The 27332-nt window shown below is 45.0% G+C and overlaps 2 protein-coding genes across 15 annotated transcripts in view; both read right to left on the bottom strand.

Moving 5' to 3' along the window:
* Window positions 1–213: 213 nt before the first annotated feature.
* LOC101448018 (eukaryotic translation initiation factor 5A -1) lies at window positions 214–3519 on the bottom strand. Its single transcript, NM_001279042.1, is given in 4 exon segments — window positions 214–657; window positions 756–887; window positions 2951–3055; window positions 3336–3519. Coding segments are annotated over 4 exon segments (474 nt in total). The 5' UTR covers window positions 3504–3519; the 3' UTR covers window positions 214–588.
* A 6644-nt stretch (window positions 3520–10163) lies between these two features.
* Window positions 10164–27332, bottom strand: part of LOC106578374 (TRAF2 and NCK-interacting protein kinase) — a 61220-nt gene continuing 44051 nt past the window's right edge. For 13 of the 14 annotated variants that reach the window (XM_045702021.2, XM_014157099.3, XM_045702024.2 and 10 more), the window contains 6 exons: window positions 26433–26567; window positions 26098–26198; window positions 25774–25923; window positions 25146–25305; window positions 13519–13658; window positions 10164–13385 (listed from right to left, as the gene is read on the bottom strand). In XM_045702021.2, the coding sequence (XP_045557977.1) occupies window positions 13302–13385; window positions 13519–13658; window positions 25146–25305; window positions 25774–25923; window positions 26098–26198; window positions 26433–26567 (770 nt within the window). In that variant the 3' untranslated portion in view covers window positions 10164–13301. The remainder of the gene's footprint in view (window positions 13386–13518; window positions 13659–25145; window positions 25306–25773; window positions 25924–26097; window positions 26199–26432; window positions 26568–27332) is intronic. The other variant, XM_045702028.2, reaches the window with a different exon arrangement.

Raw genomic sequence — 27332 nt, 5'->3', positions numbered from 1 at the left:
AGCATCGGAGTTGTCTGATCTGCCAGAGCAGAGAGGCCATGCTGGGAAGCAGCAGTAAGGCGGCCAGAGAGGGACAACCCAACAGAGTTGGTCAGTAAAATGGGCCTCCAGCCCCCTCCTCCGACCAGTCAAAAAGCCCCCCCACCCCCCTAAAAGGCATCAGACCTGTTCTATTCAATCTAAGTAATATAAAAAAATAATCATACAAAAAGCTGGATCCCATCATTATTTTAAACATTCTGGAATGTATGTGGCAAGACCAAAACATCTCAAAGGCAAAAATAAACAGGAATGAGGAAGTCAAAAAAGAAAATCTATATTTTTTAAAGTATTTTTCTTTATATAGTAGATTATGTATAACTAAACCTCAGTGATCCGGCAGAATGCCACCCAACAGCGAGCAAGCCGCTGTAATGGTGGGACAGTCCGACAGCGTCGGAGAGAGAAAACCAAAAAAAAAAAAAAAAAAGGAATAACAGAATGATTGAAGTTGTCTGAAGGCCGTCGCTTTAGTGACAGAAGAACCAATAAGAATGCTAGACTGGTTGTGGGTGGAGTTTGTTGCCTGGGCAGCCCAGTCTGGTCTTTCTATTTGCCACCGGTCATCTGCTTAACGGCCACAGCACACTCCTCCCCCATAGCGGCCAGCACAGAGACCTGCAGGCAGAGAGATGGTTAATATTCTTCGTAGGCACCACTCAAAATAAACTGTCAAACGTCACAACACCCCAGCCAACACTGTGCCAGCCACTCACCAGGATATCTTCACCGGCAGCAAACTTCTGCTCGATCTCCTTGCCCAGGTCTGAATCAGGCACACGGAGGTCCTCCCTCACATCACCATTGTCACCCATGAGGGACATGAACCCATCAGTGATATTCAACAGCTGAAAACAAACAGGTTAGTGAGACAAAGGCACGCTCCAGGTGGTCTTAATGTCAGTCAGGCTGTACAGATGAGAAGGAAATAAGCAGAAAACTGCATGACGATGTGTGAGATGAGTATGTTAGAGAAAATGTGCATTTGTTTTGTTAGCAATCGCATCAGAGGTTTGTGATCTGATCACTCTGGTGTAACAGCCATCTCCAAGGAGATCTCTGTAGCATGAACCCTTCACACTCGCGCCACGGGTATTGGCACAGTGCTGGGTGATCGTCATGCATTAACACAGGGGAACACTCCAACACCAAATTCAGTTAAATGTCATCAAAGTGTTTAAAAAGAACGAAAAGGTGACATTGCAAAGGGGAATATTACTGTGACCCAATCAGGGCCCAGTGCTGACAGCAGAGGAACAAGCTGTGCACACATGGTTCCCAGAAAGAGAAAGCCATTGTGATCAGCACAACAGCGTTACTCCCAAGGCAGTTGAATTATGTACCGAGAAACTATGAGGTCACCCAATTGACCAGGCTTAAGCCCCAACACATACAAGCACATTTGATCCTGCTTTGAGGCCTAAGTCTACGCCCAGGAAATGTAGCAAAGTGCGTAAACATTGTCAACACGTCAGTAAACAAAGGGTTGTGGAAAGTAACTTCAATTCCTTAACAGCAACTATCAGAGCAGTGAAGCTCAATGAAAACATGCTCCCTGGACAAGGATAACATGCCTGGGAGATCAAGACCATATGACCTTTTGGGGGGGGGACGGGACTGGAGAATCACGTTGCGCCACCTCACAGGTGAAAGCGGGCCAGACTGGGAGCACGTAGAGCCATTCTCACTACTCCACACACTGAAAACTGACCAACTACAGGACTGCCCAGGCAGCCCTCTAGGAAAGTGCCTAGTCTTGACAGTGGTTGGATTGACAGCCAGTGACTGAACAGTGTTGAATGGATTTACTAGTCTCTTGGAAAGTAGTGTCCTGATAGTAATGTCCAATTCACATCATGAATTAGTACAGTCAACTGGTATCATTCCAACTGTGGGAACAAGTTGGATAAGAGAACCCTTGTGACATAGGGCATGTTTCCCAAAATCTGTCCTGGGCACCTCGGTGCACCTTCCGCCATAGCACTACACAGCCGCTTAAAAACCCAAGCTTGATGAGGTTATTTGAGTCAGCTGTCTAGGTCAAAAACCAAAATGTGCACCCAACACGTTTGGGAAACCCTGGCATAAGGGAATGTGCACTGACAGGAAGTGAGGTCACACTCTGGGCAGGAAATTAACTCTTTGGTCCACCAGCAACTGTGGCAGGTAGATAGCTGTAAAATCTACAAGCCATGCCAATTTACCAGCTGAAATATTTTAGCCATAAAACAAAAGTAGTAATGCGGTATATTGCCCAAGTCAATTTCATTTTGACCCCAGTCTTAAACAATGCTAAAATAAAGAATTTAGAGAAAATAGTAAGAAGTTGAATGTTCTACAACTGACCATCCAAGTGCATGCCCCGTCACAAAATACTGAGAGTGATAGATTTATTAGTTCAGGGCTCTAACAATAACATTTATTACAAGTACTTAAGTTGATATTTAAAACAAACAAAAAAATGTTGGTGACCTCAATTTGAGTGTTTTAATAAGAAATGACTGAAAGCTAATCAAAGCATTTGTGTTCCATTCTCAAACAAGCACAATGTATCCCCCAAACATTTGAGTCACAAGGTAAGACAAATGTTCAGCTTCTCCCTTTTGAGCGGAGGGCCATTACAATGGTAACACACGGTGTCCATCAGAGTTGAGTATCTCATCAGCAGACCATTGCAGCCAACTCAAACTAATTGAACAACCTAGCATGTGTACAAAACGATGCAACTAGCCAAGAAACACAAGGATAAAGTTCCAGTAATACTCTTTCAGGGCAAGTCGAGCAATTTCTACATTTAGGCTTTTAATAAAATGACCAGTTGCCAATGTGGCTCGTGAAATAGGCACCACGACATTGCCAAAAATCTACCCGCATTTGGCAGGTGTTCATTTCCCACCCTGGTCACACTGACCTGGAACTCATTCCTCTTGATGTGGGGCACGTCCATGTTGTGGGTAGAGGGGCACATGTCCTCATACTTCTTGTTGGTGAAGATGTCAATACCCACCATGTTAACCTAAAAGAGGTATAAACATCAACTTAGAGAACAGAGTTTAGCCACACCACTAATAACAGTCATAACAAGTTAAGTAAAACCTAATTTGACCAGTCAAGTTATGCTTGGAGAAATCCGACAAAGCATTTTTGGGTCAATTACTTCAGACGTGGACAACGCATGTACACCAAGTCTGGCCCCGCAAATTCCCTAATACTGATGCTGCTGGACATTGCCACTATCTAGCAGAGGCATCCCTAGGGCATGTAGTATTTGTAAGCTTGTCTAGGCAACCCCCTACCTTGGCGTGTCCGTGCTTTCCGGTCTTGGAGGTGGACATTTCAACAATCTTACATGGGCGTCCCTTTAACACCACGTGACCATTCTTTCGCAGGGCAGAGCACTGCATAGGAATGGTTGCGGAGGCACCAGACTCTCCGGTGGTGAAGTCAAGTTCGGGATCTGCCATGGTGCGATGGATTAGGGGGTACTGCAGAGGAACACATGTATCGGTTAGATCAGGCAATTACAGCAACAGCACTGCCAAATTAACTCCCTGTATGAATACTAGGGCTGTCAAAGTCAATGAGTAAAACATTAACAGCATTCATTTTTTGGACACCGTTAAGCGCATCTCCATTTCTTCAATGTACGGACCCTTTAAGCGCACATCCTTCCGCAGGGAGCATCTTGCGCAAGTGTGCAGTAGCTGCTGTTATGTAGTGAGCTCTGGCTCACATCCATTATGGAGAAATGTTGGCCATTCGCATATCATATGTTGCTTCATTACAATATTTGATCATGATACCTTACTGTGTTCAGTTTGTCATGTTTAGCAGGCCAACTGATATCCATGCCATGTCAATGGGACAAACGGACCAATTTAAATAGCTTTTGGTATGTTTAACGAGATGGTTTGCTTAGAATTGTTTAGTAAAACACTGGCTAAATTTAGTTATTCTTATGTTCGCCTTGCCAATGACTTGACTGGCAGTAGGTCGAGCGGATGAACAAGGCAGGGGCAACGCCTCAGTTGCTTGTTTGTTAGCTGATATATTCTAGTACCGATGTGGTAGTCAAGCTATAGGAGATGAGTAAAGAAATTTGGAAATTAAGTTAGGAGTCATGAAATCTATTCATGTTGCTCAATGCTCCAGTCTCCTACCCAACTCAGTTGCCGGCAATATTGCTAGGGTATCAATTTACAGTAACTCCCCGCAATAATTTTAATTAGAAACATTAGCCATTGCATTTAAACTACTGTTTGTTGTAGTTCAGGTCAAAAGATAAGCAAATTTCCCAATTCTAGCAGTAGCAGCTTGTGACTAGTTCTTGATAAAGAACACGATACGTAGCCTAGGCTAGAATTAGACCCGTCTGCTCTGTTATCGTCTTTTGTGAAATTCATAAGATTGTTGGACATGTTTAAAAAGGTGAAATATGTAACTTCATGGGCAACCCGAACAAATTCACAGAAATTCGTTATCGATGTCACTCATTGAAAGCAAGTCTAAGATGCGGTAGATCAGTTTAGTACACCAGCTTCAAACAGATGAAAATAAAATATTTTTGGTAATGGTAAAGAATTCACAGCTGTGTAGGCGGCAGGTAGCCTAGTGGTTAGAGCCTTGGGCCAGTAACCGAAAGATTGCTGGATTGAATCCCAGAGCAGACATGGTAAAAATCTGTCGTTCTGCCCCCGAATAAGGCAGTTAACCCACTGTTCCCCGGTAGGCAGTCATTGTAAATAAGATTTTTTTCTTAACCTGTTGTGGTATAGGGGACAGCATTTTCACGGCCGGATAAAAAAACGTACTCGATTTAATCTGGTTACTACTCCTGCCCAGAACCTAGAATATGCATATAATTAGTAGATTTGGATAGAAAACACTCAAGTTTCTAAAACGGTTTGAATGGTGTCTGAGTATAACAGAACTCATGGCAGGCCAAAACCTGAGAAGATTCCATACAGGAAGTGCCCTGTCTGACAATTTGTTTTCCTTCTGTTGCATCTCTATCGAAAATACAGCATCTGTGCTGTAACGTGACACTTTAAGGCTTCCATTGGCTCTCTAAAGCCACCAGAAAGTGGAATGGGGTGTCTGCCGTCTCTGGGCAAAGTACAACAGCTCAGTTTGTGAGTGGTCAGCCTGAGGACAGTGAGACTGAGATGCGCATTCACGAGACTTCTCCATTTTTTTCTTTCGGCCTTTAAAATAACACAACATTGCCCGGTTGGAATATTATTGCTATTTTACGAGAAAAGTAGCATAAAAATTGATTTTAAACAGCGTTTGACATGCTTCTAAGTACGGTAATGGAATATTTGGAAATGTTTTGTCACGAAATGCGCTTGCAAATCATTAAAATCCAGACAGAAAATATTTACACAAGAAGCAACCTATTATCACACAGTCAAACTCATTTCATTTAGTAAGTTCACCATTCTGCCGGATAGTTACCTGAACGTATGAACAAAACGGCGGTATTTGGATATAACTATGGATTATTTGGAACCAAAACAAAATTGGTGTTGAAGTAGAAGTCCTGGAAGTGCATTCTGACGAAGAACAACAAAGGTAATCCAATTTTTCTAATAGTAATTCTGAGTTTAGGTGACCCCGAAGTTAGCGGATGTCAAAATAGCTAGCCATGATGGCCGATCTATGTACTCAGAATATTGCAAAATGTGCTTTCGCCGAAAAGCTATTTTAAAATCGGACATAGCGATTGCTTAAAGGAGGTCTGTATCTATAATTCTTAAAATAATTGTTATGTATTCTGTCAACATTTATCGTGAGTAATTTAGTAAATTCACCGGAAGTTTTCGGTGGGTATGCTAGTTCTGAACGTCACATGCTAATGTAAAAAGCTGTTTTTTGATACAAATATGAACTTGATTGAACAAAACATGCATGTATTGTATAACATAATGTCCTAGGAGTGTCATCTGACGAAGATCAAAGGTTAGTGCTGCATTTAGCTGTGGTTTGGGTTTATGTGACATATATGCTTGCTTGGAAAATGGCTGTGTGATTATTTGTCTATGTACTCTCCTAAGATAATCTAATGTTTTGCTTTCGCTGTAAAGCCTTCTGGAAATCGGACAACGTGGTTCGATTCAGGAGAAGTGTATCTATAAAAATGGTGTAAAATAGTCCTATGTTTGAGAACTTTGAATTATGACATTTTGTGGTTTTAAAATTGCCCGCTCTGATTTGTCACTGGCTGTTGAATAGTGTGGGACGATTTCGTCCCACCTCCCCTGGAGAGGTTAACTGACTTGCCTAGTTAAATAAAAAAATATTCTCTACACTATACTTCAAACAGAAATTAGGCAAACTACCATAACTTTGGCAATGAGGAGATGGCAGAGCACATTTATCTATGCCAACAGTGCACATTACAGATAGATCCTAATTGCTAAGTAGGAAATAAATACATTAAAAAAATAACCATTTATAATTTATTAAAACCGTAATATCAATTTGTTATATTACAGAAGACAGTAGCCTCAGCAGTGGTGCTTGCTTGTAGAAGCATATGGCATAGCCTTGTTTTGTTAATTTAGCAGACAAGTCTTATTTCCCAACCCCTTATCAAAGTCAAGAAAGCAATTTTACAATAGAATATTATCCAAATGAAGAAAAAAAGTTGCCAGTGTGAAGTGATACGCATCTCACGCCTGGAACAGTTATTTAGTGATCCTTCAAAAACAGGGCTCAATTTAGCAAGTTGAAAGAATTCAGGGTTAAACAAAAACACCCCCGATATACAGATGTTAAATTTAGTTTATCCTGCCCATTTGGTATTTTGCAAAAGGATTGACAATTCCACATGGTGATGATTTAGAGCCACAACATCCGTTTGGTGAGTAGGCCCAGGGCTCCTGAGTGGCGCAGCGGTCTAAGGCACTGCATCTCAGTGCTAGAGGTGTCACTACAGACCCTGGTTAGATTTCACAATTGGCCCAGCGTAGTGCAGGTTAGGGTTCAGCCATCATTGTAAATAAGTATTTGTTCATAATTAACATAATTAATGTTAAAAAATAATAATATTTTCAGTGTGTTGGGGTTATAGACTAGCCAATTCTAAATGCCACTAACATTTCACAAGTAACCTTAGTGGAATAGACAGGAAGTATTTATTCCAGAACTGCAGCTAGTTGGAACATTTCCCTACTTCAACCAGCCGATTTTGAATTTGGCACAGGATGTAGCTTGGGTATTTTATCCGTATCTGTAGGCCTAATGGGAACAGTTGCAATGGAGCGAGTGACACCATATGCGTTTTGTTTTACAGGATGACCAGCCTGCATTTTCGTACTTGACGCACATGTGAATAACTTTTAACCTTGCTAGTTGGAGTCTGTACTTCTGTACCATTGAACAACAAATAAAACGGAGTTGAAAATACTGAATGCATGCGGTACTCGGAACGCCTCGCATTGCGGACTGCTCCATAGAAAACGATTGACTTCCGTCAGAACGCAAAGAGTTGACACATTTGGTGGACATGAGGCGTGAGACGGGGAAAAGCTTGGCTTTTTCGGTGTGCATCACGAAAACACTAGTCAACTCAATGTAAATAATTCGGGGTCAAAATTGTACTTCGTGGTCATGCAACCACAAAGCTATTCCACGAAACAGTTTCACTAGTCTGGTTAAAGATCGTTGACATCAGTTCCCGTACTCATGCCCATTATTATAAACATCATGCGGTGGGTGACAACGTGGGAATAATGGACGTCTCAGCACACGTGGACCTCAGTCAAATTTAACAGGCGACTGCTAATCTATTTCACAAATCAGCCCAAAAGACTGGATCAGGGCCCGAGCTGGTCATGTTAACGATCATCCCCACGCCCTGTCCACGTGTCCCAGTTTGGCCTGCGCCTTTGCTAGGGAGGCAGAACGGGAGTTTGCCTCACGTCACGACTAACCTGCCGCATTATAGTGCCCCGGTAAATAACGGGAGCCTGGCCCGGGACGCTCGTAGCCGACAACATTTATTACCATTGTTGGCTAGACAACTTCCTCTGCGCTAACGTCAGATTGCTAATGTTATTCACACAAGCACCAGTGATACCGTTCAGCCAACTTCACACAAGTTTGGCTAGGTTAGCAAAAAGAGGCTAACAATAAGCTAGTTAGCTACTGGCCCGGCCTACACGCTGTGTATCTATTGTAACTAGCTTTGAGAATTAACATTGGGATAAAAAATAAATAAAAACACTGACTACGGAATATAAAAGCCAACGTTAACTACCATACCAAATAGTATTGATTATCAAGAGACTCATTGAATTATAAATAGAAGCGATAACGTATTGCCAGCTAACCAGATGGCTACATTATATTGAAAGACGCGATAGTTAGCTAGCGTTACTAGTTTGACGACAACTCCATGCCATTAGCGAGAAGTTAATTGTAGAAACGTTCGGGGTAATTTTAAATCCCCACAACCTCCCAGATTTGTATTACGAACACATTGCATTACCTAGCCAATTAGCTAATGTTAGCTAGCTAACGTAGCAATTAGCAACCGCATCACAATACTTTATCTAACCAAACATTTTAATTCAGAAGTGATAACCATTTATAAAAATAAAAAAGTTGGCATCTTTGTTAAATTGTCTCATGTCAATTTAACGTACATTACGACATTGTTAGTTTTCCTAGTGCAGTTAGTTATCAACATTCGGCTAGTTTAGCAGGCTAGGCTAGCAAGACATGACTAGCAACTTCCAACAAGCGCGCAGAAGGCCTCAAGCCTCTTTTTCCATTAGCGTTAGATCGGTGGATCCAGAAACGTGAAACATGGGACCCACACCCTCTCGCCGAATGCACCTACACTCGTGAAGCAAACTTAAATTTGACCTTTGCTTTCCACTACCAAAACCTAAAAAGAATATGTCCAGTCAAAAATAAACTGACATAAAACTACTAAAAGTTGTCAATTTTCCCCCGTGAACAGAAGCACGCTGCATGCACCACTTACCTTCCAAGAAAAAGAAGAATAGGACTGCGCAAGCGCGCCCAATTTAACTGCGGCATACGTAGACGGAGGAACGTTTAAATGGTTTCCTTAAAGCGGTAGTCCAAAGATTTTCTTCTGTGTTCTCCCAACATACCCCTATAATAAAATATACTGCTATGGTCCTAATGTAGTGTTCAGCTAATACTACAACATATTTGGTTCAGTAATGTGGGGTTAATGAAAATAAAACAGCAAAGTACCTACTAACTAGGATGATAACTGTTTGCTTAAGATGTTCCTGACTGGCCTAGTTACAGTTTTGACTTAAATAGGCTTGAACATCTATGGCAAAACTTGAGAATGCTTGATAGCCAAAGTTCAACAACTAACTTGACAGAGCTTGAATAATTTTTTAAAGAATATTGTACAATCCAGGTGTGCAAAGCTCTTAGAAACCTACCCAGAAAGGCACAGCTGTAATCACTGCCAAAGGGGATTCTAACATGCATTGACTCAGTGGGTTGAATACTTATCAAATCAAGATATATATTTTTATTAAATATACATATATTTTGTTTTACAAATGTTGACATTTTTCATCCACTTTGAAATTACAGAGTATTTTGTGTAGATCATTGTAGATCAGTTGGTAGAGCATGGTGTTTGCAACGCCAGCATGGTGTGTGCAACGCCAGGGTTGTGGGTTCGATTCCCACGGGGGGCCAGTACAAAAAAAAAAAAAAAAAATAATATGCATGAAATGAAATGAATGTATTCACTACTGTAAGTCGCTCTGGATAAGAGCATCTGCTAAATGACTAAAATGTAAAAAATGACAATTACATCCATTGTAATCCCACTTTGTAACACAACAAAATTTGGTAAAAGTCAAGGGGAATACTTTCTGAAGGCACTGCATGACACTAGATGAAAGGGAATATAGGCTCCAGGGTTGGGGTTAATTCCATTTCAATTCCAGTCAATTCAGAAAGTGAACCAAACTCCAATTACATTTTTTAAAATACTAATTGAAGAGAATTGGAATTTTAGAGTACTTTCTGAATTGACCACAGCCCTGGTAGGCTCATAATAACAAAATCATTTTATGATAAGAGAGAGAGGAGTACAGACAAGATATTTCACACATAGCTCATGTTTAACTTATTTTATTTAAGAAAAAAACAGCACATTTTTAATGCATGTCATTTGGAAACATGAAGTGTGTGAATAGGTTACATGGAAAAGTCCTAAACAAAATACCTCCAGTCACATGAATTAATCACCATCAATAATCACATGTATCCATGCTCATCACCCATACACCCTACCTCCCTCTGCAACTCTGTGTCTGTCATGGTGACACAGAGAAGTAACAGCAGAAGACTAAAGTCAGTAGCTAGTGCTCTTTATTGCTAAACACTCTAAGGAAGCTAGGATCCAGTGTACAGATACCATCCCAACATTGTTCCCTTATAATCAATGTTTAATCCAATTCTACTCACTTATATTTAAAACATACATATTTGTGATGTGCCAAACTTGGAGGCCCAAAGTCTAAAGAAGCTGTAAGTAGGCCTATTGCAGTCTGCCCTGCTTCTCTCTCCCCACACCTCCACATGCAGACAGACAGAAAAGAACGCTAGAGAAGTGCTCTCAGACCAGTGGGCCGGTCCTGATCGGTACGGAGAACAGCCTCCTCTGATATGCTACTGCTTGAGTACTGGCACCTCTTACAGAATATTGGCTCTAAAATATGAACCCATGTACTATAGTCTCTTGTGACAGCCTTAACAGCTGAGATTTGGTTCTGGGTGTCGAGATTACCTGTACTGTAGAATTTAAATAAGTACTGGTACCTATTTCATTCCACTTCAAGCACTTTGTCACAAAAACACAGATCATGGAGGTGAAGCACCTTGGGTAGTTTACCATACACAGCAGACCACACAGCTAATCCCATGGAGCCAAAGACAGAGCCCTCTATGACTCCAGATCTACGTACAGCAGTATTGACATTGGTTCTAATTCAAGAAAAGAACATGAAAATCACAACTGAGATTATCTCTCAAACAATGAAATCATATGGACCCTCAGCAGAGCAGGACATCATCCCAATGTTTAGTATGTCACACAGGTGCTTGTTTCTTTGTGTGTGTGTGTGTGTGTGTGTGTGTGTTATGGAGCTGAACATGGGGGACAAAGGGGCAGGGGAAACCATGTGGCCAACAGTGTGAGATAGGGCTGCCGTGTACTTTACATGTCAGACACACACATCCAGACACAGAGTGAGAAGTAAAGCAGCGGAGGACGTCTCTGTAATCATAATCATGTCTCTGTACAAGGACAGTTACGCTTCAACAACACAGTTGACTGGAGTACCAGTCTGGGGGTGGGGGTTATTGATTCCAGTGATTCAGACGAAGTGAAAACACACACACACACACACACACACACACACACACACACACACACACACACACACACACACACACACACACACACACACACACACACACCTAACAGTGGCAGTTTAATTCTGTACTGTTAGCAGGGAAGACAAGTCACACATGCACGCGCACACTTTCATTCTTGCACACATGTTCAATGTCTGATACTTATAACAACAAAAACACGATAAAAACATATTGTAGAAACCATTTTCTCTATTCTGTAGAAAGCCTTATAGTATGAACATGATGGTGGTCTTTCTCTAAATGATCCATTAGATATCATAATCAAATGCTTTATCATATTTACCCTACGGTTTCTTGGAAACAACCCCCTTTTCCTCTAACCTATACCCCTGCAGTGTTCAAAGATCTAACAGGACTAGACCCAGGTTCAAACACCAGCAGGTCACACTTATATTTAACCAGTCATTCCAGATCTATAATGACTGAAGAGGTAACGGATTAGTGGATGGAGTAGGCTCATTTCTATTACATACAACCCACATCAGTAGTCTATCATCATTGGTTCAGTAAACACAGACACCCTCCTCAACCTTCTACTACCTTTGTAGGTAGTGTCAGACACAGCATCCTAGAAGACTAAATGTGATTAAACTTAACGGTTGAGATTCATAATGTGGTCATTCACCTGGCCATCTAAAGCTATTTTGAGTACATTTACACCCCCACCCCCAGTTTAAGGTATTGACTGACTATAACATGGTGGGTCTCATTTTGGAAAGTGAAATCTTTCCAACCACGCATTTGTCATGTCAGACCACACCTGTGTATTGCCTTAGTTTAGAAGTCAAAAGTGATGACGATAAGTGGAATAGGTGTCACTATGCAAATGTAGAGGAGCAGGTAAACTAATGAGAGGGGGGAAGAGATGAGAAGAGGTGGTGTAGGAGGAAGCCTGGCAATTAACCAACCCAAGCGTCTGTCTCTCCATCACTTCTCCCTCTCTCGCAGTCCTTAATATGAAGAAGCATGACACATTTTTTTATGACATTTCTACAGGACGAAGATGAACCAAACAAACTCAGACTGCTCTCATTCTATCTCCTCCTTTTCTCTGTCCTCTGTTGTTCCGTCTCAGTGTAAGAGTGTCTGATGGGGAAGCCGCTCCGTTTCAGATCATAGAATGTGTATTTACAGATGTGAAACACACAGAATATAAATATGGCAAATAGATTGAATGTAAAATAGAAGTCACAGAGAAAGAGGGGAGCACAGGTGAACTAGAACAAGAATGGCAAGAGTATATATATTTTTTGTGACCACCGGTGACAATATTTGTATTTTTTCAAGTGTTCCTGCAGTCAAGAATATACACTCAGCCCCACCGCGTATATACGCACACAGGTCAGGGGTCATGACAACACCCTCAGTCACTGACCCCTGACCCCATGAGGGAGACGACATCAGCACCTCTTGTCACCACCTCCCAAAAACAAAACACTGAGGCTACGTCCAAAACGGCACGCTATTCCCTACTCTGGCCAAAAGTATTGCACTGTATAGGGAATACAGGTCATCTTGGACGGTGCCTGAGAGAAACTAAACGCACCACAGAGTGTTGTCTGAGCGTAATCTGGAGAGTTGATGGAGAGCTCCTCTCTATTCCTCTGGTGGAGGGAGGTTAGTACTGCAGACGTCTGGCTGGCTGGCGATGAGAGTTGGATGGAAGACGGTTTTTCTCTTCCTCCCGTCTCCACTGAGCCGCAGCCGCTCTGTGTTCACTCATCTGTCTCAGTTCTCTCTTTTCATCCCTCCATCCTGTCCTCTGGTTAGGCATGTACAGTATGGAGGGAGGATGTAAGAAGGGGTTGCCAGGGTTACCAGTTCATCATAGAGCTCCGGTTCAGGGTCATGAAGAAGACTTGGCTGCTGCCGCCGGAACGCACAGAGGCGAAAAACACCTGCACACAGCACAAAGCATCATGGGAAGTGAGGAGAGTAAGCATGTGTGTTGGCTTATAAATTTAGGCTTTGCAGCATGTGTGTGCGCTCTTGTGCTTGTATACATGTACATGTGTTCGTGCTAACACACACCTTGTCGTTCCTCTCCGACAGGAACTTCAGTCGCTGAGCTCGCTTGTGCATGAAAACTCCGTCGAGGTGTCCCGTCTCCACGGAGCGGATCTCAATGGCCTTCTCTCCCCAGCCCATGATCTGGTTGGAGTGGATGTAGGCTGGGGGACGGACAGGGACACACAGACAGGGGATTGGACAGGAGAGCACTCACTCAAGCCAGTCACAGATCACACCCTTAGGCCACGCCTCCGGGAGGAAATCATTGCAGCAGTTTCTGTATCTGATTCTGAACGAAGGAAAAAACTCAAACACCTGAGCTGTCCACCCGACGGGGGATGGGGAGGGCAGTTTCATACAGACCCAGGGATAACGCTAATAAGAGAGATGCCCAGATTTACGGGGGGCATAGTCAAAGTCAACCGTAGAGCGCTACTGGGAGAGAAGGCTATCTGAGGGTCTACTGTGATGACTCTGGTATAGTGGTTTGACGTGGACGGTAACCCTGCCCTGGGTTTACCCCTGGGTGGTTGAACTGTAGCAGAGCAGGTGACTGATGACTATGCTGTGAGGATGGTTACAGTAGTAGCAGCATGATGATGATTGGGTGATTTTACCTCCCAGTTCTGTCATCCAGCTCCTTTGTGCTCAGGGAGTGAGCTGGCCAACCGACTGGAGTGTGAGCGTGTGGGTGTGTGTGCCAGTCCGTGTGTGAACGTGTGTGTGTGTACTGGTTTTGTATTGGGTGGCTTGGGGCTGTATGTGTTTGGGCCGGGGTGGAGATACCTTTAAAAGAACGAGACATAAACTCAGGGGTAGAAGCTCCTAGGACTGAGGCAGTCTCAAAATACAACAACACAAACACAGTGTTTCAGACAAAGACAGAACGAGCCAAATGAAAACAGAACTAGTGAACCAGACAGACATGATAAACTGAGGCTTGGTATTAAGAGTGGAGAGACAGAAGAGAAGCCGAGCTGATCTAAAGGGATCAGAGAGATCTATCAATACCCATTCTAGATCTAGTGGGATTAAAGCAATAAGATCCTTGTTACTGACCCTGCGCTTTGTTAATTAGTTAAAGATGTGATGGACGTCGTTAATAGACCTGGGTCAAATACATGAGGTGAGCTTGATTTAGCTTGGACCTGACGCCGTTGGAGCTAGTCCATGGCACAGAGGAAATTTAATCAAGCACAACTCATGTACTTGAAAGTATTTGACGTATGTACACTGAGCGTACAAAAAATATTAAAGACACCTTACTAATATTGAGTAGCACCCCCCCCCCCCCCCCATTTCCCACAGAACAGCCTCAATTCGTCGGAATGGACTCTACAAGGTGTTGAATGCATTCCACATGGATGCTGACCCATGTTAACTCCAATGCTTCCCACAGTTGTGTCAAGTTGGCTGGATTTCCTATGGGTGGTGGACCATTCTTGATACACATGGGAAACTGTTGAGCGTGAAAAACTCAGCAGCGTTGCAGTTATTGACACAAACCGGTGCGCTTGGCACCTACTAGCATAAGCTATTAAATATTTTGTCTTGCCCATTCACCCTCTGAATGACACACATACACAAATGTCTCAAGGCAAATTTAAAAAAATAATAATTCTTTAACCTGTCTCCTCGCCTTCATCTACACTGATTGAAGTGGATTTAACAAGAGACATCAGTAAAGGATCATAGCTTTCACCTGGATTCACCTGGTCAGTCTGTCATGGAAAGAGCAGGTGTTCCTAATGTTTTGTACACTCAGTAAATAAAGACAATGTTTTTAATATACGTACATAAAGACAAACAGAAAGTGTCTCCATCCTAAAGAGCGGCAGGTAGACGTATCCTAGACCCAGAGAGACAGATAGATAGATCCTAGACCTGGATAGACAGGTAGATACAGTTGAAGTCAGAAGTTTACATACACCTTAGCCAAATACATTTATACTCAGTTTTTCAAAATTCCTGACATTTAATCCTAGTAAAAATTCCCAGTCTTAGGTCAGTTAGGATCACCACTTTATTTTAAGAATGTGAAATGTCAGAATAATAGTAGAGAGAAGGATTTATTTCAGCTTTTATTTCTTTCATCACATTCCCAGTGGGTCAGAAGTTTACATACACTCAATTAGTATCTGGTAGCATTCCCTTTAAATTGTTTAACTTGGGTCAAATGTTTTGGGTAGCCTTCCACAAGCTTCCCACAATAAGTTGGGTGAATTTTGGCCCATTCCTCCTGACAGAGCTGGTGTAACTGAGTCAGGTTTGAAGGCCTCCTTGCTCGCACACGCTTTTTCAGTTCTGGCCACAAATGTTCTATGGGATTGAGGTCAGGGCTTTGTGATGGCCACTCCAATACCTTGACTTTGTTGTCCTTAAGCCATTTTGCCACAACTTTGGAAGTATGCTTGGGGTCATTGTCATTTACATTTAAGTCATTTAGCAGACGCTCTTATCCAGAGCGACTTACAAATTGGTGCATTCACCTTATAATATCCAGTGGAACAACCACTTTACAATAGTGCATCTAAATCTTTTAAGGGGGGGGGGTTAGAAGGATTACTTTATCCTATCCCAGGTATTCCTTGAAGAGGTGGGGTTTCAGGTGTCTCTGGAAGGTGGTGATTGACTCCGCTGTCCTGGCGTCGTGAGGGAGCTTGTTCCACCATTGGGGTGCCAGAGCAGCGAACAGTTTTGACTGGGCTGAGCGGGAACTGTGCTTCCTCAGAGGTAGGGAGGCGAGCAGGCCAGAGGTGGATGAACGGAGTGCCCTTGTTTGGGTGTAGGGCCTGATCAGAGCCTGAAGGTACGGAGGTGCCGTTCCCCTCACAGCTCCGTAGGCAAGCACCATGGTCTTGTAGCGGATGCGAGCTTCGACTGGAAGCCAGTGGAGAGAGCGGAGGAGCGGGGTGACGTGAGAGAACTTGGGAAGGTTGAACACCAGACGGGCTGCGGCGTTCTGGATGAGTTGTAGGGGTTTAATGGCACAGGCAGGGAGCCCAGCCAACAGCGAGTTGCAATAATCCAGACGGGAGATGACAAGTGCCTGGATTAGGACCTGCGCCGCTTCCTGTGTGAGGCAGGGTCGTACTCTGCGAATGTTGTAGAGCATGAACCTACAGGATCGGGTCACCGCCTTGATGTTGGTGGAGAACGACAGGGTGTTGTCCAGGGTCACGCCAAGGCTCTTAGCACTCTGGGAGGAGGACACAAGTCAATTTGGAAGACCCATTTGTGACTAAGCTTTAACTTCCTGACTGATGTCTTGAGATGTTGCTTCAATATATCCACATAATTTTCCTTCCTCATGATGTCATCAATTTTGTGAAGTGCACCAGAACCTCCTGCAGCAAGGCACCCCCACAACATAATGCTGCCACCCCGTGCTTCACGGTTGGGATGGTGTTCCTCGGCTTGCAAGCCTCCCCCTTTTTCCTCCAAACATAACAATGGTCATTATGGCCAAACAGTTCTATTTTTGTTTCACCAGACCAGAGGACATTTCTCCAAAAAGTACAATCTTTGTCCCCATGTGCAGTTGCAAACCGTAGTCCGGCTTTTTTATGGCGGTTTTGGAAAAGTGGCTTCTTCCTTGCTGAGCGCCTTTCAGGTTATGTCGATATCGGACTCATTTTACTGTGGCTATAGATACTTTTGTACCTGTTTCCTCCAGCATCTTCACAAGGTCCTTTGCTGTTGTTCTGGGATTGATTTGCACTTTTCGCACCAAAGTACGTTCATCTCTAGGAGACAGAACGCGTCTCATTCCTGAGCTGTATGACGGCTACGTGGTCCCATGGTGTTTATAATTGCATACTATTGTTTGTACAGATGAACGTGGTACCTTCAGGCGTTTGGAAATTGCTCCCAAGGTTGAACCAGACTTGTGGAGGTCTACAATTGTTTTCTGTGGTCTTGGCTGATTTCTTTTGATTTTCCCATGATGTCAAGTAAAGAGGCACTGAGTTTGAAGGTAGGCATTGAAATATATCCACAGGTACACCTCCAATTGACTGAAATGATGTCAATTAGCCTATGAGAAGCTTTGAAAGCCATGACATTATTTTCTGGCATTTTCCAAGCTGTTTAAAGGCACAGTCAACTTAGTGTATGTAAACTTCTGACCCACTGGAATTGTGATACAGTGAATTATAAGTGAAATAATCTGTCTGTAAACAATTGATGTAAAAATGACTTGTGTCATGCACAAAGTAGATGTCCTAACCAACTTGCCAAAACTATAGTTTGTTAACAAGAAATATGTGGAGTGGTTGAAAAATGAGTTTTAATGACTCCAACTTAAGTGTATGTAAACTTCCGACTTCAACTGTAGATCCTAGACCTGGATAGACAGGTAAACAGATCCTAGACCTGGAGAGACAGACAGATCCTAGACCTGGAGAGACAGGTAGACAGATCCTAGACCTGGGTAGACAGACAGACCCTAGACCTGGATAGACAGGTAGATCTTAGACCTGGAGAGACAGGTAGACAGATCCTAGACCTGGAGAGACAGACAGATCCTAGACCTGGATAGACAGGTAGATCTTAGACCTGGAGAGACAGGTAGACAGATCCTAGACCTAGGGAGACAGGTAGACAGATCCTAGACCTGGAGAGACAGACAGATCCTAGACCTGGATAGACAGACAGATCCTAGACCTGGATAGACAGACAGATCCTAGACCTGGATAGACAGGTAGACAGATCCTAGACCTGGATAGACAGGTAGACAGATCCTAGACCTGGAGAGACAGACAGATCCTAGACCTGGATAGACAGGTAGACAGATCCTAGACCTGGATAGACAGGTAGATCTTAGACCTAGGGAGACAAGTAGACAGATCCTAGACCTGGAGAGACAGGTAGACAGATCCTAGACCTGGAGAGACAGGTAGACAGATCCTAGACCTGGAGAGACAGGTAGACAGATCCTAGACCTGGAGAGACAGGTAGACAGATCCTAGACCTGGAGAGACAGGTAGACAGATCCTAGACCTGGAGAGACAGGTAGACAGATCCTAGACCTGGAGAGACAGGTAGACAGATCCTAGACCTGGAGAGACAGGTAGACAGATCCTAGACCTGGAGAGACAAGTAGACAGATCCTAGACCTGGAGAGACAGGTAGACAGATCCTAGACCTGGAGAGACAGGTAGACAGATCCTAGACCTGGAGAGACAGGTAGACAGATCCTAGACCTGGAGAGACAAGTAGACAGATCCTAGACCTGGAGAGACAGGTAGACAGATCCTAGACCTGGAGAGACAGGTAGACAGATCCTAGACCTGGAGAGACAAGTAGACAGATCCTAGACCTGGAGAGACAGGTAGATCTTAGACCTAGGGAGACAGGTAGACAGATCCTAGACCTGGATAGACAGGTAGACAGATCCTAGACCTGGAGAGACAGACAGATCCTAGACCTGGAGAGACAGGTAGATCTTAGACCTAGGGAGACAGGTAGACAGATCCTAGACCTGGAGAGACAAGTAGACAGATCCTTGACCTGGAGAGACAGGTAGACAGATCCTAGACCCAGAGAGACAGATCCTAGACCTGGGGAGACAAACAGATCCTAGACCTGGGTAGGCAGGTAGATAGATTCATGTACAGGTAGATATCCATTAGATTTCAGTATCATCTGGTTGTCAATCAAACAACACAAAAATAACATGTATAACATAAAGTAGCAGACGAACAGACACACAAACATTCCTCCCTGTGCTGAGGGTGGGCAGTACTCTAGGGGTAAGGAGTGTGAGAAGTCCAGGTCGAGGGGCATCACTTGTAGGAGCATGCAGAGTGTCTGTAACTGTCAATCTATGGGTTGCAAGTGTGTGTGTTATTATATTGCATTTGGAAGGGGAATGCTACATGTAAAACTACTATGAGGTAGGTGTTGGAGTGCAGGGGTTGGAGTGCAGGGGTTGGTGTGCAGGGGTTGGTGTGCAGGGGTTGGTGTGCAGGGGTTGGAGTGCAGGGGTTGGAGTGCAGGGGTTGGAGTGCAGGGGTTGGAGTGCAGGGGTTGGAGTGCAGGGGTTGGAGTGCAGGGGTTGGAGTGCAGGGGTTGGTGTGCAGGGGTTGGTGTGCAGGGGTTGGTGTGCAGGGGTTGGAGACAGGTCTGGCGTTATGGGCGGGCCTTAGGGGGCCTGGCCCACCCTACTGCACCTCCTTGCCCGTCCAAATAACACATTTTAATATTAATAATTTATTTCACAGAGACGCGCACCGACAGAAAGACATGAATCCAGTTAAAGCATCCAAGCGAGTGAAACAGCGCCCCTCTGTCTCAGTATGTGTAGACCATGTATCTGATGCTGTCTGGACAGTGAAACAGCACCCCTCTGTCTCAGTATGTGTAGACATGTATCTGATGCTGCCTGGATAGTGAAACAGCACCCCTCTGTCTCAGTATGTGTAGACATGTATCTGATGTTGTCTGGACAGTGAAACAGCACCACTCTGTCTCAGTATGTGTAGACATGTATCTGATGTTGTCTGGACAGTGAAACAGCACCCCTCTGTCTCAGTATGTGTAGACATGTATCTGATGCTGTCTGGACAGTGAAACAGCACCCCTCTGTCTCAGTATGTGTAGACATGTATCTGATGTTGTCTGGACAGTGAAACAGCACCCCTCTGTCTCAGTATGTGTAGACATGTATCTGATGTTGTCTGGACAGTGAAACAGCACTCCTCTGTCTCAGTATGTGTAGACCATGTATCTGATGCTGTCTGGACAGTGAAACAGCACCCCTCTGTCTCAGTATGTGTAGACATGTATCTGATGCTGTCTGGACAGTGAAACAGCACCCCTCTGTCTCAGTATGTGTAGACCATGTATCTGATGCTGTCTGGACAGTGAAACAGCACTCCTCTGTCTCAGTATGTGTAGACCATGTATCTGATGCTGTCTGGACAGTGAAACAGCACTCCTCTGTCTCAGTATGTGTAGACCATGTATCTGATGCTGTCTGGACAGTGAAACAGCACTCCTCTGTCTCAGTATGTGTAGACCATGTATCTGATGCTGTCTGGACAGTGAAACAGCACTCCTCTGTCTCAGTATGTGTAGACCATGTATCTGATGCTGTCTGGACAGTGAAACAGCACTCCTCTGTCTCAGTATGTGTAGACCATGTATCTGATGCTGTCTGGACAGTGAAACAGCACTCCTCTGTCTCAGTATGTGTAGACCATGTATCTGATGTTGTCTGGACAGTGAAACAGCACCCCTCTGTCTCAGTATGTGTAGACCATGTATCTGATGCTGTCTGGACAGTGAAACAGCACCCCTCTGTCTCAGTATGTGTAGACATGTATCTGATGTTGTCTGGACAGTGAAACAGCACCCCTCTGTCTCAGTATGTGTAGACCATGTATCTGATGCTGTCTGGACAGTGAAACAGCACCCCTCTGTCTCAGTATGTGTAGACCATGTATCTGATGCTGTCTGGACAGTGAAACAGCACCCCTCTGTCTCAGTATGTGTAGACATGTATCTGATGCTGCCTGGACAGTGAAACAGCACCCCTCTGTCTCAGTATGTGTAGACATGTATCTGATGCTGCCTGGACAGTGAAACAGCACCCCTCTGTCTCAGTATGTGTAGACATGTATCTGATGCTGTCTGGACAGTGAAACAGCACCCCTCTGTCTCAGTATGTGTAGACATGTATCTGATGCTGTCTGGACAGTGAAACAGCACCCCTCTGTCTCAGTATGTGTAGACATGTATCTGATGCTGCCTGGACAGTGAAACAGCACCCCTCTGTCTCAGTATGTGTAGACATGTATCTGATGCTGTCTGGACAGTGAAACAGCACCCCTCTGTCTCAGTATGTGTAGACATGTATCTGATGCTGTCTGGACAGTGAAACAGCACCCCTCTGTCTCAGTATGTGTAGACCATGTATCTGATGCTGTCTGGACAGTGAAACAGCACCCCTCTGTCTCAGTATGTGTAGACATGTATCTGATGCTGTCTGGACAGTGAAACAGCACTCCTCTGTCTCAGTATGTGTAGACATGTATCTGATGCTGCCTGGACAGTGAAACAGCGCCCCTCTGTCTCAGTATGTGTAGACCATGTATCTGATGCTGTCTGGACAGTGAAACAGCACCCCTCTGTCTCAGTATGTGTAGACCATGTATCTGATGCTGTCTGGACAGTGAAACAGCGCCCCCTCTGTCTCAGTATGTGTAGACATGTATCTGATGCTGTCTGGACAGTGAAACAGCACCCCTCTGTCTCAGTATGTGTAGACATGTATCTGATGCTGTCTGGACAGTGAAACAGCACCCCTCTGTCTCAGTATGTGTAGACATGTATCTGATGCTGCCTGGACAGTGAAACAGCGCCCCTCTGTCTCAGTATGTGTAGACATGTATCTGATGCTGTCTGGACAGTGAAACAGCACTCCTCTGTCTCAGTATGTGTAGACATGTATCTGATGCTGTCTGGACAGTGAAACAGCACTCCTCTGTCTCAGTATGTGTAGACATGTATCTGACGCTGTCTGGACAGTGAAACAGCACTCCTCTGTCTCAGTATGTGTAGACCATGTATCTGATGCTGTCTGGACTAAGAGTGTGGCATGTCATAATATTTCTGTCCAGACAGCATCAGATACTTGGGCAACATATAGAGGAGTGCTGTTTCGCTCGCTCTGATGCTTTCTCCGGTGATATAGTTTCAGCAGAGAGGAAGAGGCGATGCGAGAGGGTTTACTCTCACCAAAATCTGTCCTGAATAAGCACAATGCGTTTCTATGGGCATAATATGCAGCCTTAAGCTTGTCGCCTTCCTTCGCACCTTTGGGACAAAGACTCCCATTGTTAGGGCGGAGACATGAGCACCTCATCATTGTATACAGATCTCTGGTTTCAGCCTCTTGCAAATTGGGAAGGAACGTTGGCAGGTGCACAGTGCACTGTTAGGATGCTGGATGTTTCACTAAAATTATAGGCTATAATTATTCCAGTCTAAATAAAATAATTCAAAATACTTTACCAGAGAGCATGACTTAGCCACAGAGGATCATTAGCTTCTTAAAAAAATAACAAGCTGTGGATTGTTTATATCGCGTGTGTGTTGACCTAGGTCTATTTGGGAAGCCTGCGATTTGGCTAACGCCTCTGGCAATGGGTCTAGCTGATTGAGTTGCGGCTGTCAGTGAAAAGCATCTAGATTCTAGATGTGTCTTGAGTATAATATTTACATGTTGCAACAAGGGGAGGGGTGTGGCAACGATATGGCACGTCTCTCTCCAGAATTCATGCACTCAGCTCTCCAGAAAGCGCTCAGCTGTCTCCCACCAATTCTTGTGGATTCATAGTTTTATTGTATGAATTGTTTGCCACAGGAGCGCGATGGGACAAGGACATCCCGGCCGGCCAAACCCTCCCCTAAACCGGACGACGCTGGGCCAATTGTGCATCACCTCATGGGTCTCCAAGTCAAGGCCGGCTGCGACACAACACGGAATCGAACCTGGATATGTACTGACGCCTCAAGCACTGAAGTGCCTTAGACCGCTGTGCCACTCGGGAGGCAGATTTTATTATTCTTTTGAGTAATTCTCCATAACACATCACCAGCAGGTCTAGTAGACGTACCGTTAATCCCCTGTCATTTGGTTACATGAATTTCTGTTAATGTATTAATTACAGTGATTTACCATACTTATTATCAGACTGGAAACGTTGTTTGCGGAGTTCACAACCTGCTACACAGGTGAGAAACAAGTTTTGGTTTATTTAATAACAATTACGAGATTTGTCAATTGTTTCATTGTCTTTTGTTTGGAGTGCTCCACGTGAGCAATGAGCATGTGTCTGGTTTCTATTTCCTGATAAAGTTGAGGGAGTGCACGCGCCTGAGCACACACAGAGGTAGGCCTACCTGGCCTGCTGCGTGCAAAAGTAGTTAAGTACCCATTTGGCAATGTCTGATTTTTGATTGTTATAACTCACCACATCCACCACTAATAAACTGAGCTTCTCAGTCATTTTTTCTTCACCTCACACAGTAAGTCAACAAAGTCTGTTTTTGTGAATGACAGTTCCTCAGTATTTGAAAAATCTTTCCAACACTCCCGGCCTTTATAATCATGCCTCGGTGTAAAAGAACAGAATATCTTGATCTGATTATTCCATATTATCCATAGGCTCCCGAGTGGCCCAGCGGTCTAAGGCACTGCAACTCAGTGCAAGAGGCGTCACTACAGTCCTTGGTTCGATTCCAGGTTGTATCACATCCGGCCGTGATTGGGAGTCCCATAGGGCGGCACACAATTGGCCCAGCGTCGTCCGGGTTTGGCCGGGGTAGGCCGTCATTGTAAATAAGAATTTGTTCTTAACTGACTTGCCTAGTTAAATAAAGGTTAAATAATAAAACAAATAATAATAATAATATATCCAGTGAAAATGTCATAAAAAAAACAGCTGTCTGTCCTGAGCTCACTGGCACAGGAAACTCTGAAGACCTGGAATAGGTTAGTTGATATAATGTTTCAAGTTCCCTAGAGACAGCTTCCCTGTACCTAGTGATGATTTGATACAATGTTGCGCTTCACCAGCAATAGCTCAAGTCAAGACAGATAAAAAGGGAGGCAGAGAGGTGGAGTAGAGAGATGAATGTGAAGTATTTTCGAAAATGTTTAATTGTCGACTTTAGGCCAATGTATTTTACTTAGTTGACGATTAAGTGATAGGCTTACTGTATTGGCCTGAAGGCTATCTCTGAGTTCTATGCTCTCATTTCTTTAGCCGCCAATGGATCACAGTGTATTAATGTGTCCATATGGCAGAGGCTGATGCTCTCGCTTTAGTTGAATTTGAACTTTTAGATTTTTATTGTTTTACTTCAGATTCATGATTAACCATGTAACACTGATTTTGATAAACAAAAACGTTATTAGTGAAATGAAACTGTTACACGAAAATGCGCATATAAAAATAATTATAACTGGCATGCAGATCGGTAGAGATGGTAGGATAAACTGTGCTTCCCCAACCTTGAAACTCACAAGCTGCCTATAGTCTTCACTATAACACTCCTAAAGAAAATGGTGAATATAAAAGCGCATGCACATATAGGAGGTCCAGTGAAGAAATGTGCCCGCCTTTAGAAACTGATTCATTCTGGAGCTGGCCCTGGTTGGGGAGCAGGGGCTGGAGAGGAGGAGCAGGGGCTGGAGCTGGGGAGGATGGGCTGGAGAGGATGGGCTGGAGCTGGGGAGCAGGAGCTGGGGAGCAGGGGCTGGGGAGGATGGGCTGGAGCTGGGGAGCAGGGGCTGGGGAGGAGGGGCTGGAGCTGGGGAGCAGGGGCTGGGGAGGAAGGGCTGGAGCTGGGGAGTAGGGGCTGGAGCTGGGGAGCAGGGGCTGGAGCTGGGGAGCAGGGGCTGGAGCTGAGTCTGGGGTTGGAAGCTGAAAAGACTAGGAGTCCTAGCCTTACTAGTGGATCAGAGGGGGATAGAGAGGGAGTATAGAGGGGTAGTGCATGGTTGTGCGGAATAGTGAGGGAGAGGGGTAGCCAAGGTTAGAGAGGGACTAGTGAGAGGTATTGAGGGGTGTAAGAGGCATAGAGGTGTTTGTGAGGGTGGCAGTGAGAGTTGTGTATATAGTGTGTGTGTGACCTACCAACAGATGTAGGCATCTCTCCCCACTGCAGCACCACGTCTTTAGTGATGCGTCCGTAGGTGTTGACGTAGACGCCCTCGTCCTCGTAACACAGCAGCATCTCCATCCCATCGGTCCGCGGCAGCACCACGATGGCATGGGGCGTCACCTGACTCTGAATCTGCCGGGGGCGATAGATACCACACAGTGGAGGGGTGGGGGGCTGGTGTCAGCCTGGCGGGCACAGAGCACGACCCCCGCAACTCCTCTACCTCCAAATCTCTCTTTCTCGCCCTTCTTTCCCTCCCTCCTTGTCTTGTGGCCAGCTCCCCACCCCCCTGTGCGATGAGAAACTGCTGCAACAATGGAATCTCCCGCTCCATCAGTCACACAATCACCATGGTAACACACAAGGTAAACAAAACAGCCTTGTCATGGTTTCAACAACATAAATGGTAACTGTCATGGTATTTCAGCCCTGAAACCAGAACCGCCACACGGTAGGTACGGTTACCTTTTAAAAGGTAGTAGTTCAGAGGGAAACCAACTTCTCACCAGCAGAGTGCAGAAATCAGATGTTACCTGGTTCAGTAGTCCTTCTCTGACCACGCACACGCACACATACACACGCATGCACACGCAGCCTTACGTGGGAGGGGATGTAGATGTCATACGGGTTGCCAGAGTCGACATCGATTACATGAAACCCAACGCTGGAGCCATAGATGACCTTTAACCTCTGACCTTCCTCCACTGTCAGGTCAACCAGCTGGGGGCGGTGCTGTAGGTCAGTGAACGACTGACAGACAGAGAGAGAGACCATGGAGAATAGAGAGAAAGATAGACATTATTGAGAGAGATATTGTGGAGAACATTCAGCTACAAAATGGCTGCTGTGGCATCACCCAGGTGAGAGTAGGTGGGAGCTACACACGGGTAGGGGAGGAAATAAGATAATATGTGTGTGTGTTACCTTAAAGGCCATGAACTTGTGGTAGGGTTTGGGTGCCCAGGCGTAGATCTCCACTGAGTTCTTCAGAGCGATCACCAGAAACTTGATCCTCTCATACTTCACTGGAACACACACACACACACACACACACACACACACACACACACACACACACACACACACACACACACACACACACACACACACACACACACACACACACACACACACACACACAGAGAGAGTCAATCACTTGTGTTAGTGCCCCGTGATAATGCCTTGGCTTTAGCTTAATGGGCTAATGCAACACACAGACACCCAGGCTTAAACGTCATGACCCCAGTCCACACACGTACCGACTTTGTAGTGCACACAGCCCTCCAGCTCTCCTACAGTGACCCAGCCCTGCTTCTTCTCCACCTCAGGGTCGTTGTGTAATATCCTGTTCCTCAGCCAGGATAGGTAGTACACACGCAACTTATTCTTCTTCCCTGGAGGAGGGAGAGAGGGGAAAGGACAAGAGAGAGAGAGAGAGGGGAAAGGAGAAGGGAGAGAGAGAGGGGAAAGGAGAAGGGAGAGAGAGGTGAATGGAGAAGGGAGAGAGAGAGGGGAAAGGAGAAGGGAGAGAGAGAGGGGAAAGGAGAAGGGAGAGAGAGAGGGAAAGGAGAAGGGAGAGAGAGGGGAAAGGAGAAGGGAGAGAGAGGTGAATGGAGAAGGGAGAGAGAGAGGGGAGGGGAGAGGAGAAAGGAGAAGGGAGAGAGAGGGGAAAGGAGAAGGGAGAGAGAGGGGGGAGGGGAGAGGAGAAAGGAGAAGGGAGAGAGAGGGGAAAGGAGAAGGGAGAGAGAGGGGAAAGGAGAAGGGAGAGAGAGGGGAAAGGAGAAGGGAGAGAGAGGGGAAAGGAGAAGGGAGAGAGAGGTGAATGGAGAAGGGAGAGAGAGAGGGGAGGGGAGAGGAGAAAGGAGAAGGGAGAGAGAGGGGAAAGGAGAAGGGAGAGAGAGGGGGGAGGGGAGAGGAGAAAGGAGAAGGGAGAGAGAGGGGAAAGGAGAAGGGAGAGAGAGGGGAAAGGAGAAGGGAGAGAGAGGGGAAAGGAGAAGGGAGAGAGAGAGGGGAGGGGAGGGGAAAGGGAGGGAAAGGTCTTAAGCCTGTTGACTATTTGAGAGTGATCGTAGAATCTGAACAAAGCAATGCTACAGGCCTTCAGCCATTAGCGGTTCTGGGGGGGGGGGGGGGGGGGGGGGCAGTGCCCCTGTGACAAC

The sequence above is a fragment of the Salmo salar genome, chromosome 19, assembly GCF_965601325.2.
Source record: "Salmo salar chromosome 19, fSalSal1, whole genome shotgun sequence".
NCBI classification, from domain to species: domain Eukaryota; kingdom Metazoa; phylum Chordata; class Actinopteri; order Salmoniformes; family Salmonidae; genus Salmo; species Salmo salar.
Note: the sequence above shows the minus strand (reverse complement) of the source record. Positions and strands in the feature narration are given on the sequence as shown.